Source organism: Anabas testudineus, chromosome 24 (genome assembly GCF_900324465.2).
Source record: "Anabas testudineus chromosome 24, fAnaTes1.2, whole genome shotgun sequence".
Taxonomy (NCBI): domain Eukaryota; kingdom Metazoa; phylum Chordata; class Actinopteri; order Anabantiformes; family Anabantidae; genus Anabas; species Anabas testudineus.
In genome coordinates, this window is record NC_046632.1 from 6,818,713 (window position 1) to 6,832,707 (window position 13,995).

General features: G+C 43.8%; 1 protein-coding gene across 2 annotated transcripts; it reads left to right on the forward strand.

Annotated features, from left to right (window-relative positions):
• Positions 1 to 12,007: 12,007 nt before the first annotated feature.
• On the forward strand, positions 12,008 to 13,588 carry LOC113149447 (homeobox protein OTX2-like). 2 transcript variants are annotated; one of them, XM_026341578.1, is made up of 3 exons: positions 12,008 to 12,131; positions 12,554 to 12,705; positions 12,950 to 13,588. In XM_026341578.1, the coding sequence occupies exons 1-3, from the start codon at positions 12,008 to 12,010 to the stop codon at positions 13,586 to 13,588; spliced, it is 915 nt and encodes a 304-aa protein (XP_026197363.1). The 2 variants fall into 2 exon arrangements, with proteins under 2 accessions (XP_026197363.1, XP_026197364.1); XM_026341579.1 differs by having other exon boundaries at positions 12,008 to 12,104.
• The last annotated feature ends 407 nt before the right edge of the window (positions 13,589 to 13,995 follow it).

Below are 13,995 nucleotides of genomic sequence, written 5' to 3' on the forward strand. Positions count from 1 at the left end.
TGCAGTTACCATAAGGAACAAGGCTGTACTTACACACCATGCATTCTTTTCATGTGGTTTCTCTCATATCACCCTGGCACACATCACACAGAGCTTATGTAGGGTATAGTGTCTGGAAGTGAAGTCTTTGCCAGTTTGCTTACCTCTGTCAAACAAGGTGCTGTGTTGTATGTTGTCATTCATATCGCTCCCAGCACTCACTCTTCAGTTTCATCTACAAGTGGCGGCTATACCCGTTCTCTTTGCTTTGTTGGTTTGACGTGTAGAATGAAAAAAACTAACAAATTTTAAAAAAAGGAAAAAAGAAAACGTGAGGAGGACATGAAGTGACCAATCGGGAGAAGTGAATTAAACATAAAATGGGCAGCTCAAGCTTGTGAAGTGCACATCAGTTGCTTAAATGTAGTGATCACATAAATAAAACAGGAAAAAAGAGTAGATCTGTCTAGAAAAGCTTCAGGTAGCAGCACTTTGAAGGTTGTCTATTTACTTACTGGTTGTTTACAGTTTTAAAACGGACTAAAGTGTCTTTTTTTCCATATATGCAGATTATATGTATTACTTTGATTAGAAAGAAGGGAGAAGAGTAAAAATAAACCTATCTTGACCTTATCTTATACCCTGTGGAGAGGAGAGGAGAGGAGAGGAGAGGAGAGGAGAGGAGAGGAGAGGAGAGGAGAGGAGAGGAGAGGAGAGGAGAGGAGAGGAGAGGAGAGGAGAGGAGAAGAGAAAAGGGCATCTCTGGCATGGCTGGAGCCCCCTCAGTGCGTAAGGGTCCTGGGGCCCTTTAGACAGGCGCCAACCCAGCAGGGAAGCAGAGACAATCACGCAGCACCAGATTCAATGCACAGAGATGGAGGGATGGAGAGAGATGAGGAGACACAGAGGGGAGGATTGAGGAGGAGGTGGTGGGACAAAGAGCACTGTTGAAAAAGGTGGAGGACGTGACAAGGAGACAAGAACAAACATCCAGGTAGGAATAAAAGAGCAGAAAAGAGATAGACGGAGAGGGCGAAAACAGCCGAGTAGATCAAGAGGAGCTCAGAGGAGAAGGAGTCAGACGAAGAAAGAGCAAGCTAGAAAGTGATATCATACATTCCCTCTGTAACAGTCTTTATCATCAGCCCAGATCGTGGCGTATGAACACTGATCCAAGTCAACCATCTGCTGAGGCTAGATAAGCCTGGGAGAGCTGGGTATTGAGCTGTCACTCAGGGAGGAGCGCAGAGAAAGAAAGAGAGGAGAGGAGAGAGAAACAGAAGAGAAGGGAGAGAGATCAGTAGGGAAGGAGGGAGGGTCTATGCAAGGTAGGAAAATTCAAAGAAGATTTGTGCAGACTGGAGAGCATCCGTCTTGTTAGAGAAAGACTTAACGTCAAATAGATGTCCAGCCTTGTCCTGCCTAATCTTAAAAATACTCCTTCAGTTAACAAGAAGAACAATAAAACAAGGCTATGTATTGTTTTATAAAAAAAAATTTGTCAGCCCAAATACACAGACACACACGAACGCACAGACACACACGAACACCAAGTTGTTCATTTCCTGTCACTAACACACATATTCACATGTCACCTTAGTCAGTCATAAGCTGTTTTCCTTACTACACACACAAACACACACACACACACACACACACGCACAAGTTATTGTCACAGACGTGTGTGTAGAGGGTTATCTTAGTTGATTACATACCTCAGGTGGAGTGCATCGCAGAGTGGAAGATGGGTTAATAGTTGACTAAGGTCATGTGCAGGTGATTAAGTTAATTCCCACTTAAACATACACTCCTAAAGCACTTTTTGCATATTTAAATTGATATCTTTCTCCTGTGGGTGTATGTGAAAGCATGAGTGAAAGTATGTCAGGTGATGAATTGTGTGTGTTGCCTTATCGTTCAACCTGTTTTGTGTTTTAAGCCCAGCTATACATGCATGAATCTGTGTTTATAGTGTGATACTGTGGACTACAGGGTGTGAATTAAGGCCTGGGAGTGGGGGTTAGGAGGGGATTAGCTGAGGCCAGTTGGATCATTTTACAGCCAGAGGACCCCCCCTCACCTTCTGCAGTCTCCTGGACAATGAGGATTAAACTCCTCTTGTTCCTCAACTCAGAAAAACGGCAGGACGACAAAGACACTATTCCTCCTGGGTCCCCTGGCTATGGCTGGGAGCTGCAATTGAGGAGAGGAGGGAGGAAAGGAGGGAAAGAGGGAAGGAGTAAAGATGAGGAGGAGGCGGGAGGAGGCAGGGGGTCCATCATAAAATTAATCCCTTCACAGTTTCCTCTGGGTGCAAAATGAGATATGAGACAGACATGTCTAATGAAACGCTACAGTCATCTAAGGGCACAGTGATAAAAGCATATATTAAACTAATGGAGCTTGTCATTAGTGCCTCTTTTAAGTGGATTGAAAGGGTTGTGCTCTCCTTTAGCGATAATCACTGAAGATTAATCAATAGCAAAAACTTTTAGTAAGTCTTCCCGCATTCTTCTATTTTATTGTTCACACTCCACTTGTGTGGCGATATTTAAGCTCACTTATCCTTAATCCACAGGGCTGAAACTACGACTGGATTGTTTTTTTACATAGTTAAACCAAAGAGGAAAATATGCTTCTTTGTTTCTATTGGAGACTTAGGTGTGAAGCAAAATACCACTTTTTGTGATTGTACAGTAAATATGACCCATCAACTGGGTGAAGTTGGCTTGATTTAGCACAGCTAAGCTAGTCAGGCCCTGAGTTATGATGTTATTAGGCTGATTTTGGTACTTTACATAGAGCAAAACCTGGCTCATTTTGCAAAAAACTATTCCAGTAAAATTATATTTTATGCCACAACTACCTGCTGCAATGTGTGACTCTGGCTCTCTGAATAAGTAAAATCACCAACTTAATAAAGTGAAAGGTAAATCCTGTCCTGTCTTGATGAGTGTGTGATCTTAGCCCGAGGCAGGGCGATTAAGTATGTATGTGGCAAAGTGTCCACCCAAAGATGTAGAAGTAGGCTCAGTATGTAACTGAGTGTCAGGCTTATAGGGACGGAGACAGATTTGCTTGTCCTCAATAACATCTACTGTTGCTTATAGGGACAGAGGACAAAAGTAATTTTTGATGTTGCAATGCAGAGGATCAGATTTACTGCATCCAACATCCAAGTACGCTGGACAATAAAAGAGAAAGACAAAAGAAACAGAAGTCCACTGGTTTTAATCTGAGAATAAAAAATGAGGGAGTCAATATAGCAACACAAAGAGGAGAGTGAAAGAGAGTACGGAGGAGGGCGAGTAGTGCAACAGAACCAGGGGGAGTTGAGTGAGCCTTTCACACAAAAAAGGCTCTCTTTTACTTATAGAAAAAAAAAGAGCAAAAGAAAAGCTTCTTCTCGCCTCCTGGACGCAGTGTCAAACCCAATCAGTGTCTGGTTTGGCAGTGCTGATCGTCTCCCAGGCACCAGCTAACAATGGAGGCGAGCCTCGGCCGCCACACCTCTCACTTCCAATCTGCATCCTCCAGGACAGGCCTGAGAGCAGGGGGCCGTAGAGAGCGACAACAATGCACCTCAAATGTTCAAATTCTCATGAAAAAATCCTTGTGTGGCAAGAATTGGATTAGCTGGTAAAAAGTAAAAGCACTCCTCAAGTAGCTTTACATCAGTTCATGTTGATTTGGACAGTTATTATCAGTTTTTGTTGCTGGAAAGCTGGCATAAGTGTGGTTCAGGATAAATGGCTGGGTGTAGGTAGGGTTTTTGTTCTTAAAGGTTTTCAATCCAGGTGGAAAGAATGGGACTTAGTGTCAGGGTGTATGTAGGTAAAGCCAAACACAAACACGCATAAACTGCTCAACGATTACAACGACCAACAATCCCTGAGCTGCAGAGTCCCGCGTTAATAAACGTGAGCAACAAGGCTTGATCCTTAAAAAAAAAAAAAAGACGTCTATTTTGAATAGACAACCCCCTAAATCACATTGTTGAGCAAATCCTGTATTTAACACAGAAGAGTTACTGTGCATTTATATTCTTGAAGACTTTAGTTAAGCCAGTGCCTCTGCCACTTTGCAGTTCGGGCTTCATCCAGACTGATTAAATCCGTCTCTCAATGGCGATTGGCTGGAGCCAAAGGGGCCATCTTTTTCACAAGCTACCACCACCACCACCCCACCCCACTCTCGGCTAGTGTTTACCCGTCACCAAACAATGGCTGGATACTGGCAATTAAACAGCATTTTTCCGAGGAATCCGTGGCACTGGTCTAATGGCATTACTGTTGGATGATTCAATCCTTGAATAGTCAACAGGATTTTGCCTCTCACCAGGAAAATACTGCTTCATCGAATTACCCGTATTACATAGATTTACCCAAAGCTTATGATACAGGGTTCACAGATTACTGCTCTTCTAAAGATGGCGGGAGAACGGAGTGATGGGCCAGGAGAGTGATCACTCCAACGCGTCAAAGCCGAGCGCTGCTTTCACTGGCACACTCTTCCTTAGAGAGGCTAAAGCAGAGCAAGATCAAAAAAAACCTTTGCAGATTTAGAGATGATTCAGTTACTTATTTTATTTAACTGTTCTTAGGTGTATTTCTTTTAAACTTGGGCTCTAATTTTAGATGATGTAAGTATTGAACAAAAGTGTTTCCAGAAAAATATTTACTCTCACATACACATGTACACACAAACATATAGGAGCCAAACTGCACATTGTGCCCTTTGACCTTCCATGGGTCGAGACGGGCTAGGCAGCTCGGGGAACCAGGAAGACCGGCCAAGTCCATTATCTCACAATGAAGGGCTAATTACTGGGCCTGCAAGCCTCAAATCACACGGCAGCAGACTGCCTGTCTCTGTCCTCTGCTCACCCAACATCTTAATTGCTCTTTTATTCTCTCTCTGTTTTTCTGTGGCTCTCTCCCTGACTTGCTCCTTCTCTTGCCGCAGCCATTTTCGCACATAAAAGCAAGATGCTAATTGCCTGCTATGGAAATATTGGGCCTGTGATTAGCCAGGCGGAAGGTTTGGCTGGCCTGTGTTTTTCCCTGTCTGTATGAGGGAGCACGGAGCCAGCACGCCAGGCGTAAAAATAGGAAACAGTGTTCGTTGTGAAAGGAAATTCATTTTGTGCAAGTGTGACAACTGTCATTGTGCTCCAGTGGCAATTAGTCAGACAGTTATGTTGGCAAAATGTTGATAGGGAAGCCGCTCAAGCAAAATTATAGACAAATCAGTTCAGCCACTTTGAGGCAGAGTTGTTGTTATCATTAGCACTGACGTTATTATGAGATAAATAACTTTGCCCTCTTATACTGTAGTTTAAATATCTGGACTCACAGCCTGGATGACCAACAGTCAACCTGAGTTGATTTAATACAATAAAAACTAGCATAATCAAAAGTACAAAACAGGTGTGGTTGATGAATTATTAGTGGTAATTTACCCTAAACCCTCATTATGTCCTCCCTGACCCTGACTTGTTTGCTCAATCAGTAGGTAATTTGCTAATAATGGCTGCATGTAATCATTTAACAAGTCAACAAAGATTTGTCTTAATAGATGCATATACACATGGAAATGAGGCCCCGTGGGGGAATCTATTTTTCTGCGTCTAACTGCGTCATCTAACTTGCACTCGTGCTGAAGAATTATTTCATTTCCAAAATTGTTTTCTCCATTTTAGTTGAAAATCTGTCAACTTTTAACTCACGTGCAGCAGTTTCACTTTTCTATCTACTAAAAGATTAATCTGTTGCTCTTCTCCACATACTTCAGTTGTCAGACGGTTATTTTAGTAACTTTTCTTCAGTCCGGGTCACCTGCCATTTGACCTCGGCCTTGATCTAGTACCAAACCAAAGCTTTTTGAGAACCATAGAGGATATTGAAATCCTCTTTCAGGCATTTTTTCTCTTTGCAGTGGTTCCCCAAGTGCTTTGTCTAAGATGTTGGAAACGATGGAGAAGCCCGTTTTTCCTAATGGTGGGAGCAGTGGAGTGTTTGGGCAGCACAGTGATTGGAGGTGGTGGCGGGGGAGTTTCGAGGCCAAGAGGGGTGCAGGTCGGCTGTTCAAAGGCTGGCTTTTTGCATTGTTGGTCAGTTGGGGATTAAGGTCCTCTGTGCAGCAGAATAGCCCCTCTAATTAAAAAGGATAAGAAGGCAGAAAAATAGCGAGAGGCACGGGAGGAAGCAAAGAGAGCGGGAGAGGGGAGAGCAAATTTGCAGAGAAAAGAAAGGAAAGAAAAACTGTTTTCAGTGTCACTCCTGCAGCCAGAACCATTGATTCAGGCTGGATTAACTTTACACTCCTCCTCCCTATTTCTCTTTATTTTTCCTGTCACTCATTCCCTCAGCCTCTTTTAGTCATTGTTTCTATCTTGCAATTTCCGAACTTTGTTCTGCACATGCACTTTATTCTTTTCAAAGTACAGTTAAACAATGCATTCAAAGATGGTCCTCAAAAAAGCTACAGCTGTATATGTTGGGGGCTCTTTATGGGCTAAACCTTGACTGGTTGCAGCTCTAGACATTTAGCTAGTCAATCATTTTAAAAGTGCTTTTTAGCTATTTTCAGCCATGACCTGAAACCACAGATTTATTTTTTCGCTCCGGTTTAGCAGTTTTGTAGTTTTGCAAAGGGTGATTTTGTGTGTTACATGTTATTGTGTGAACCCACCACTTGCACCAGTGTGTGTGCCTCGGTTTTTTTGTGTTTGCTGCTCAGTATTTGCTGTCATCAGAATGTGAATAGAGGGGCTTGTGCTGTGCCCCAGATGCTGGCTGACAGTAGGTGGGCTGTTTGCTGTGGGGATGCCAGGTTGTGTTTTTGTTTGGCCCTACTCTGTCCCGCCTGCCTCCCTCCCCTCAACTGGTGGGGGGTCCAGGGCTCCTGGGGCTGGTCCCTGCTGACCAATACCCAGGTATGAGGCCTCTCAGTTTGGCTAACACTAGCCACAGGCTGTGGGAGGTTAACGAGGTACCAGCAGGAACAAGACATTCAACCCTCCCATGGGCAAACCACAAGTGGTGGATGTATCTCAATGAAGGACATGAATATGATATCATCTAAGTAATGCAATGGTGGGTGTAAAGGGAATTAAATGATAATAATACTGCAGGTGTAGCACAAAATACATTACACTGACACTCATCTATCAAAAACAAACTATCCAACAAATAATCGTTTTGTTTATTGCTTTTTAAAGTATCCCACAGCTGATCTGCAGTAAACTGTTGCTGGTGGGGATTTAAAAGTGCTAAAATCTGCTGCAGGATCAGTTCTTTTTAATGCAGACATTAGATTTGCTTGCAGTGAAGTAAATCAGATGAATCTTTTGGACTGAGATTAACTTTGATGAACTCCAGCCTTAACTCATGCAACGGACCAAGAGCACAGTGTCTCATCACCTTTAAGGGAATGGAGAGCCAGAGAGTCCAGAGCGGAGGAAGCTATCGTCACTTAGTAAATGCCAAAAGAGAGTAAAAGAAAAATACAAAGGAAGCAGACAGAAAGTTGCACTGTGTGTTGTAGAGATAGAGAGAGCTTTGTGACTGACTAGCTGATGTGTCTTGATGTGTCACGTCTGCTAAATGACAGTGAGCCAACCTGAGAGCGCAGAGACCATTCTCCCCTCTTCAGTTTCCATCCATCTATCCAGAGTTGGGTGGTGGTGGCAGCAGGTTCTTTTTATTAGCAATGATTTCTAGCTCCTCCAGTGAGAATCTGAGGTGTTCGTACAACTGACACTTCACTGTAACTACAGCCAGCTTTGTTCCTCAGAAACACCTGCTGTCCAAAGCTAATTTAGACTCTTCTATTGAGGCATTCAATACCCATGAACGCTCACTCTGGTTTGTTGTGGTATCATCGATAGGCTACATGTATCGCTTCTTCCACTCTGTCTATCAATAAATCTATCAATAGGAGGCGGTGCAGATGGCAAAAAGCAATCATAATGCCCAATACAGTTCTGTGTGTTAGTGTTTATGTCAGTGAGTAACAGATGGGGTTGAAAGAGTGGGCCAGGACATTGATTTGACCTTGAGATGGACAGTGTGTGAAAACTGAAGATCAAGGAACAGTGAATACAACCAACACACATACAGTAGATGGATGGTTCAGCCTTTTCCCTCCAAATGACTTTTATTCTCAGTTATGGTCTACAGCCACATTAAGTGAGCAAACAAAAGGCTGTTGGAGGGAGGAAGAGGCAGCACATCATACTTTCTCCTTGCCAGTCAGTATTATCCTGCGCTCTGTGAGAGAGCATCTCAGTCCCACGATTCTTAGCCTTCAATTCGTCTCCCTAACAGCAGGAGAAACCGTGACTTCGTCAATTGGCCCGGAGACAGGGGGAGGGCATATTGCCACAGACATTAACAAGCGACTTCACCTTTTTACAACCACGGCCCCGTTTAGCTGAAACGCTCCCCAGGGCTATTAGATATTTCCCGATGAATTATATATCAGAGCTGAAGATGAAAGGAGTCTGCGTGAGCCAAGAACATCGCTGTGGGACAACAAGGGGACCAGATAGTTAAGCCTGGTTAGGCTGTTTGTTTGGGTTTTTTTTTTATTATGATCGCTGAGGGGAAATGGGAAAACTCCAGTTGCATAAAATTGCATAAGAACAGGACGTTTTAAAGTCGGTTAATAACCAAATATCAAAGATCAGGAATAATTAGCCTTTACTGACAGACCTCAGCACCGTAAACAGTGTCCATGATTTGCTGAAGGAGTATTGAAGTATTGATTTCAGGCGTGTCTAACACCCCAGCAGACAGACTAGACTCGCTGTCCAGTCGTCTGGCATGTGGAGTCCCAACAACAGAGGTCCTCTAATCTGCTGCTTGCTGGTTGAGCATCAGTGGAAACCTTCACTCGTCCGAATGGGTTAGAAGATAAATAAACTCGCTTCATGGTTAAACTGGGATGGGGCGAAACAAATAAGAGGAAACACATTGTAGAGTTGGTGACAGGTAGATTTCCATAAAGGTGATCCATTTTATTTTCATTTGGTTAACTGTGTGATCCATAAAATTAGATAAACTACACAGGATTATGCTGTTTTTTTTGTTGTTGTTGTTGTTGTTGTTTTGCTTTAAAAAAATAATCTGAAATACTAACGGGCTACTAATGAGTTTTTTTTCTTAAATCTCCTTCATGGCGCTCCACAGAATCAAACCGTGACACGTCCCCAAGACGTTTTTACCTCTCAGCACAAAACGCATTATACATTTGAAATGAAATCAATCCAGAAAGCGACGTGTTAACATCATCTGACTCCTGAGGAAGCCCAGCTATTGAGCTGACTGTGAAAAGAATTTGATCATCACGCTTAATCGGATCTGATTTCCTGCAGCTGCACACCTGTGTACGCGCACAGGAGCCTGCACAACACTGGGCCTTCACGCATTTTATTACTGTTTAAAACGAACCTTTAAATGTGACATATTCAACATTCATTAAATATCCTTAAATGATAAAGTTTGGTATCATCAGAGGTGCCAGTGATCCTCGCTTGTGTTGCCACCACCAGACTTCATTGCTCCATCTTTTCAAACCTCTGTCCATCATATTTTCTCTCATTTTCATTGGCCACTAAAATTCCTCACAGTTTCTCTCTCTCTGCATAAATACTGAGCATCTCCAAAAATTACGCGCATCCAATAGTCTTACTGGGGAAGAAAGGCTTAATAACCTCTCTGTACCGAGGAAAGGGCGTTTAGTAAAAGACGTTTAACACCCTGCGTCTTTCATCTCAAGTAAGTGACTTCTATCTCCTTCGTTGTCTGAGGTTTTCGAGTCAATTGTAAGAGTGTTTTTTCTTTTTAACTACCGGGAGCTGCGATGAAAGTGCAGGGAGGTAATTGGGGAGGCGTGTTAGAAAGGAAACTTCTCTCCCTCTTGTCCCTGTTGGCTGCTGCTCGGAGCAAAGGGGCAGTCATCCGATTAATAGCAGAACAGTGGACTAGTCCGCAACTTCGGATAATACACTGCTGGACTACTCCGGCATCTAGAGAAGGAGGGTTCACCCCCCCCCCCAAGTCAAGTTGTATGTTGACAGCCTTATTTCATAGTAAATGACATGGCCGACCGTATTAAATGTAATTAATGAAATTCAGTGTGAGGCTGCACCTACAAAAAACATATTTGTAAGTAAGATGTAAGGATAAAGTTTTAAAATTACGCAAATGTGGTCAGATAATAATAATAATAATAATAATAATAATAATAATAATAATAATAATGTGTCCGTTTGGGAAAGTGAGTAGAGTGAGTTGTAGGGTTGGTTGTAGATGGGTGGGTGGGTGATGGGGGGGTTGTCTGGCAGTCAGCTGGTCTGATAAATACAATGCCAGTCTTTGTTTAATTTTCGTGACGCAGAAAATTAAGGAGGCCTGAATGCGGAGTCCTGGCTGGCGTCCTGTAATCAGGCCAGCGCGTGCCGTCCGGATTATCTCGTTAATTTCTTACAGATAGAAGAACAAAAAAAAAAAAAAAATCTCTGGTAGCCAATAATAATTAATGGCTGGGCAGGGTTTTTATTATTGAACGGATGTCAAGCAATCGGTAGTCAGGGGTGAAAAAGTGACAGATTGCGAATAGGAGTGTCCGTTATGGAGTCCATCAAAAACAGGGGGAGAGGAACCAAGAGTCCTGGGAACTTTATTCTACAGGTAGGAAGCAGCAGCATATTAGTCTAATTAGCTATTACTAGGACTTATAAACTGAAGCCTGACGATTATTAGGTTTTATAGACTGAACCCTGTGCAGAGGAAATGATGTAACAGATTTAATAAAGCGTTATAAACACTTGATTTATGGTTTGTAATTAAAATGAATCAATATTGTACTGAGACATATTTAATGTCGCATGATAGACGTTTTATATGTTTGTCACACAAATAGTTTTAATTATTGATGTCATACTTCACTCATGTTCACATATAGTCCTGTTTCTATAAGGACATTTTAATTGTTTGTTTTTTTCTGATCTGAATCATTTAAACTAGAAGTTAATAGACGTGGAGGAAAATGATCATTTCACCAATCTTAAAAAAATCCTAACACCGGAGGGGAAATGTATTGGAGCGATCTCCTTGTTTATTTAGTTTAACATTAAGTGCCTCTCTCTAATCAACACTTTTCGACAGTCTCACCTTCCAAATCTAATTACCCACAGCAATTCATTAGTGAAGGAGGGGGACTGGCCCCGAGTGTCAACAGCCTTCACTTCGGGGGAACGTCTCCATGTTTCTACTCATTGGGCAAAGTTGTTTAATTTCGTTACATTTGAATGTACCAAGGTTTTAGTGGAAGCCAACAAAAGGCCCGAGATATAGAAATGAAGATGTTGAGTTGTATCTGAATGAGAGCGCAGTTTGCAGTGGTGGCTTCTTTGTTTGTTTCCTCAAGTCTTTTGTTATCAGCATTACTTATCGGTCAACAGTGGGCTTTGTTTCTGCAAATGGCCCCCAATCAGCTGTCTATTTAGCTTCGTCTAACCTGTGGGTATATGCTAATTGAGAGCTCGGTTGGAGCCCAACGAGTGTGCGCATTTTAACGACAATGTTTTGTTTTGGTGGTAGAGTGAGAGGAGTGTGTTTGGGGGGCAGGAGGGGTGCAGTAAGGGGCGGGTTTAAAGTAGCAGTTAGTGTGTGTGTGTGTGGTGTTGGGAGGAGGGGGGGCGGTGATGGCGTAAACGCCTGCCAGCCTCACAGAGCATCCTCTGTCCAGCGGGGACAGCTGGGGGTCTCCACTCGGCTTTAAGAGCCCTGCGACACCGAGGACGCCCACTTCTTTAAACGGACCGCGGTGCGCAAAGACCGCGCGTAAAAGTCAGCAGAGCCAGACCGATCTCAACACCTTGAGAACAAAATCAGCACCAGGTTGTTCCCTCTCCTCAGGTTTGTTTTCGGACGAGGTGAAATAACGCACGGAGACGCGAGAGGACTAAGACGTCATTTTCTGCCTTTTTTTATTACTTCTCATCGGTCCGGCCTCCAGCATGATGTCCTATCTGAAGCAACCACCGTACACGGTGAACGGACTGAGCTTATCTACCTCAGGAGTGGACCTGCTGCATCCTTCAGTAGGATACCAAGGTAAAACACCCAGACTGCAACATGCGTGTTAGCAGAATTATTGCCAATTAAAGTTTAGTATTTTAAATACTTCAAAGTGTGTTAGTAAAGAAGAGGATCGAACTGAAAGTGTCCGTGTTCATTTGCATTCATCAGTACAGGCCTAAATTCAATGTCTACATCAACACCCAGAACAACAAAGACTGTATCAGAGTGGCTCGATTTGCCACCAGACTTACTTCTTGATTTAAACCATTAAATATAATAATAATAATAATAATAATAATAATAATAATAATAATAATAATAATAATAATAATAATAATAATAATAAGCACAGATTTGAGCTGTTTCTTACATGCCTGAAATTATAGAGACGTAGCTCGGTTTATTTTAAACTATTATTACACTTTCAAAGACAGTTCGCTTCCTATTTCCATACTAATGTTTTTTTTTTCTTATCTTATCAGCAACTCCTCGCAAACAGAGGAGGGAGAGGACAACCTTCACTCGGGCCCAGCTCGACGTGCTGGAGAATCTGTTCGCTAAGACCAGGTATCCTGACATCTTCATGAGAGAGGAGGTCGCCTTAAAGATCAACCTGCCTGAATCCCGAGTACAGGTGAGTCTCCAGCACGAACACCTGAGCCTCACAGACCCCATTCATAGAAGGTCAACAACGGTTTCATTGTCCCTGAGAGGTGGGACAAAGTGTCCACTTAGTTGTTGTTATTTCATTCTGCGTGTAGTAGGCTGACTTTATTATATATAAAAATATTTATTTCTTATCCTGGTACACAGAACATGTCAAAGCCCAACTTGTCTCACAGCTAAACGAATTCACGTGCTTCTGTTTATTCTTCCAGGTGTGGTTCAAAAACCGACGAGCCAAGCATCGCCAGCAGGCCCAGCAGACCCAGAGCGGGGTGCAGAGCAAGCCTGTCAGCAGGCCCGTGAAAAAGAAAGGCTCTCCGGTCAGAGAGGCCAGCTCAGAGAGCGGAGCCAGTGGGCAGTTCACGCCGCCCACGACCACCTCCCTCCCGGCCGTGAGCAGCAGCAGCAGCAGCAGCGCTGCGCCCGTCTCCATCTGGAGCCCGGCTTCCATCTCCCCGCTCTCCGACCCGCTGTCTACCTCCTCCTCCTCCTGCATGCAGCGCTCCTACCCCATGACCTACACCCAAGCGTCGGGGTACAACCAGGGCTACACGGGATCCTCTTCCTACTTCACCGGGATGGACTGCGGCTCCTACCTTTCGCCTATGCACCACCAGCTGTCCGCCGCGGGCTCCGCCATGAGCCCCATGGGCAGCAACGGGGTGTCCAGCCACCTGAGCCCCGCGTCCTCCCTGTCCTCGTCGGCGTACGGAGCGGCGGGGCTCGGCTTCAGCAGCGCTGCGGACTGCCTGGACTATAAGGACCAAACGGCCTCCTCTTGGAAGCTCAATTTCAACGCGGACTGTTTGGATTACAAAGACCAAGCAGCGTGGAAATTTCAAGTGTTGTGAGAGGGAAGAATTAAAGAGACAATCACCACTATCTGCAGACTTTACAGGCAATTGGAAGACCCGACAGGCCCTAACTTCTACCTCGGGCAGAGTAGAACAGGACTGCCAGCCGGATGTCTCACTTGTTGGGTTAACTTATTGAACACTCAGACTGACTTCTCCCAAACTTTGATCAAGGACACGGAACAAATCTGTTGACCAAAAAGGAAAAAAAAAGGATCAAGAGAGCGAGAGATTCGAGCCCTACTTGGTTGAGTTTGAGGAATAGGTCAGGATTTCTCCTAAGCTCCTTAAAGACTCCCCTCTCTTGCCTTTTTTTTTTTTCTTTGGCACGCTGAACAGCCACTTAGATCAAAGCGTGAAGTGCGTGTGAGTGCGTGCGTGTGTGCGTGAGAGAGTGAGCAGCT

What these genes read in the sequence shown, in the direction of transcription:
- LOC113149447 (XM_026341578.1), top strand. Translation starts at nt 12,008, where the DNA reads ATGATGTCCTATCTGAAGCAACCACCGTACACGGTGAACGGACTGAGC. An exon ending in ACCCAGACTGCAACATGCGT is followed by an intron (nt 12,132 to 12,553) that starts GTTAGCAGAATT and finishes TTATCTTATCAG; the next exon opens with CAACTCCTCGCAAACAGAGG. An exon ending in TGCCTGAATCCCGAGTACAG is followed by an intron (nt 12,706 to 12,949) that starts GTGAGTCTCCAG and finishes TTATTCTTCCAG; the next exon opens with GTGTGGTTCAAAAACCGACG.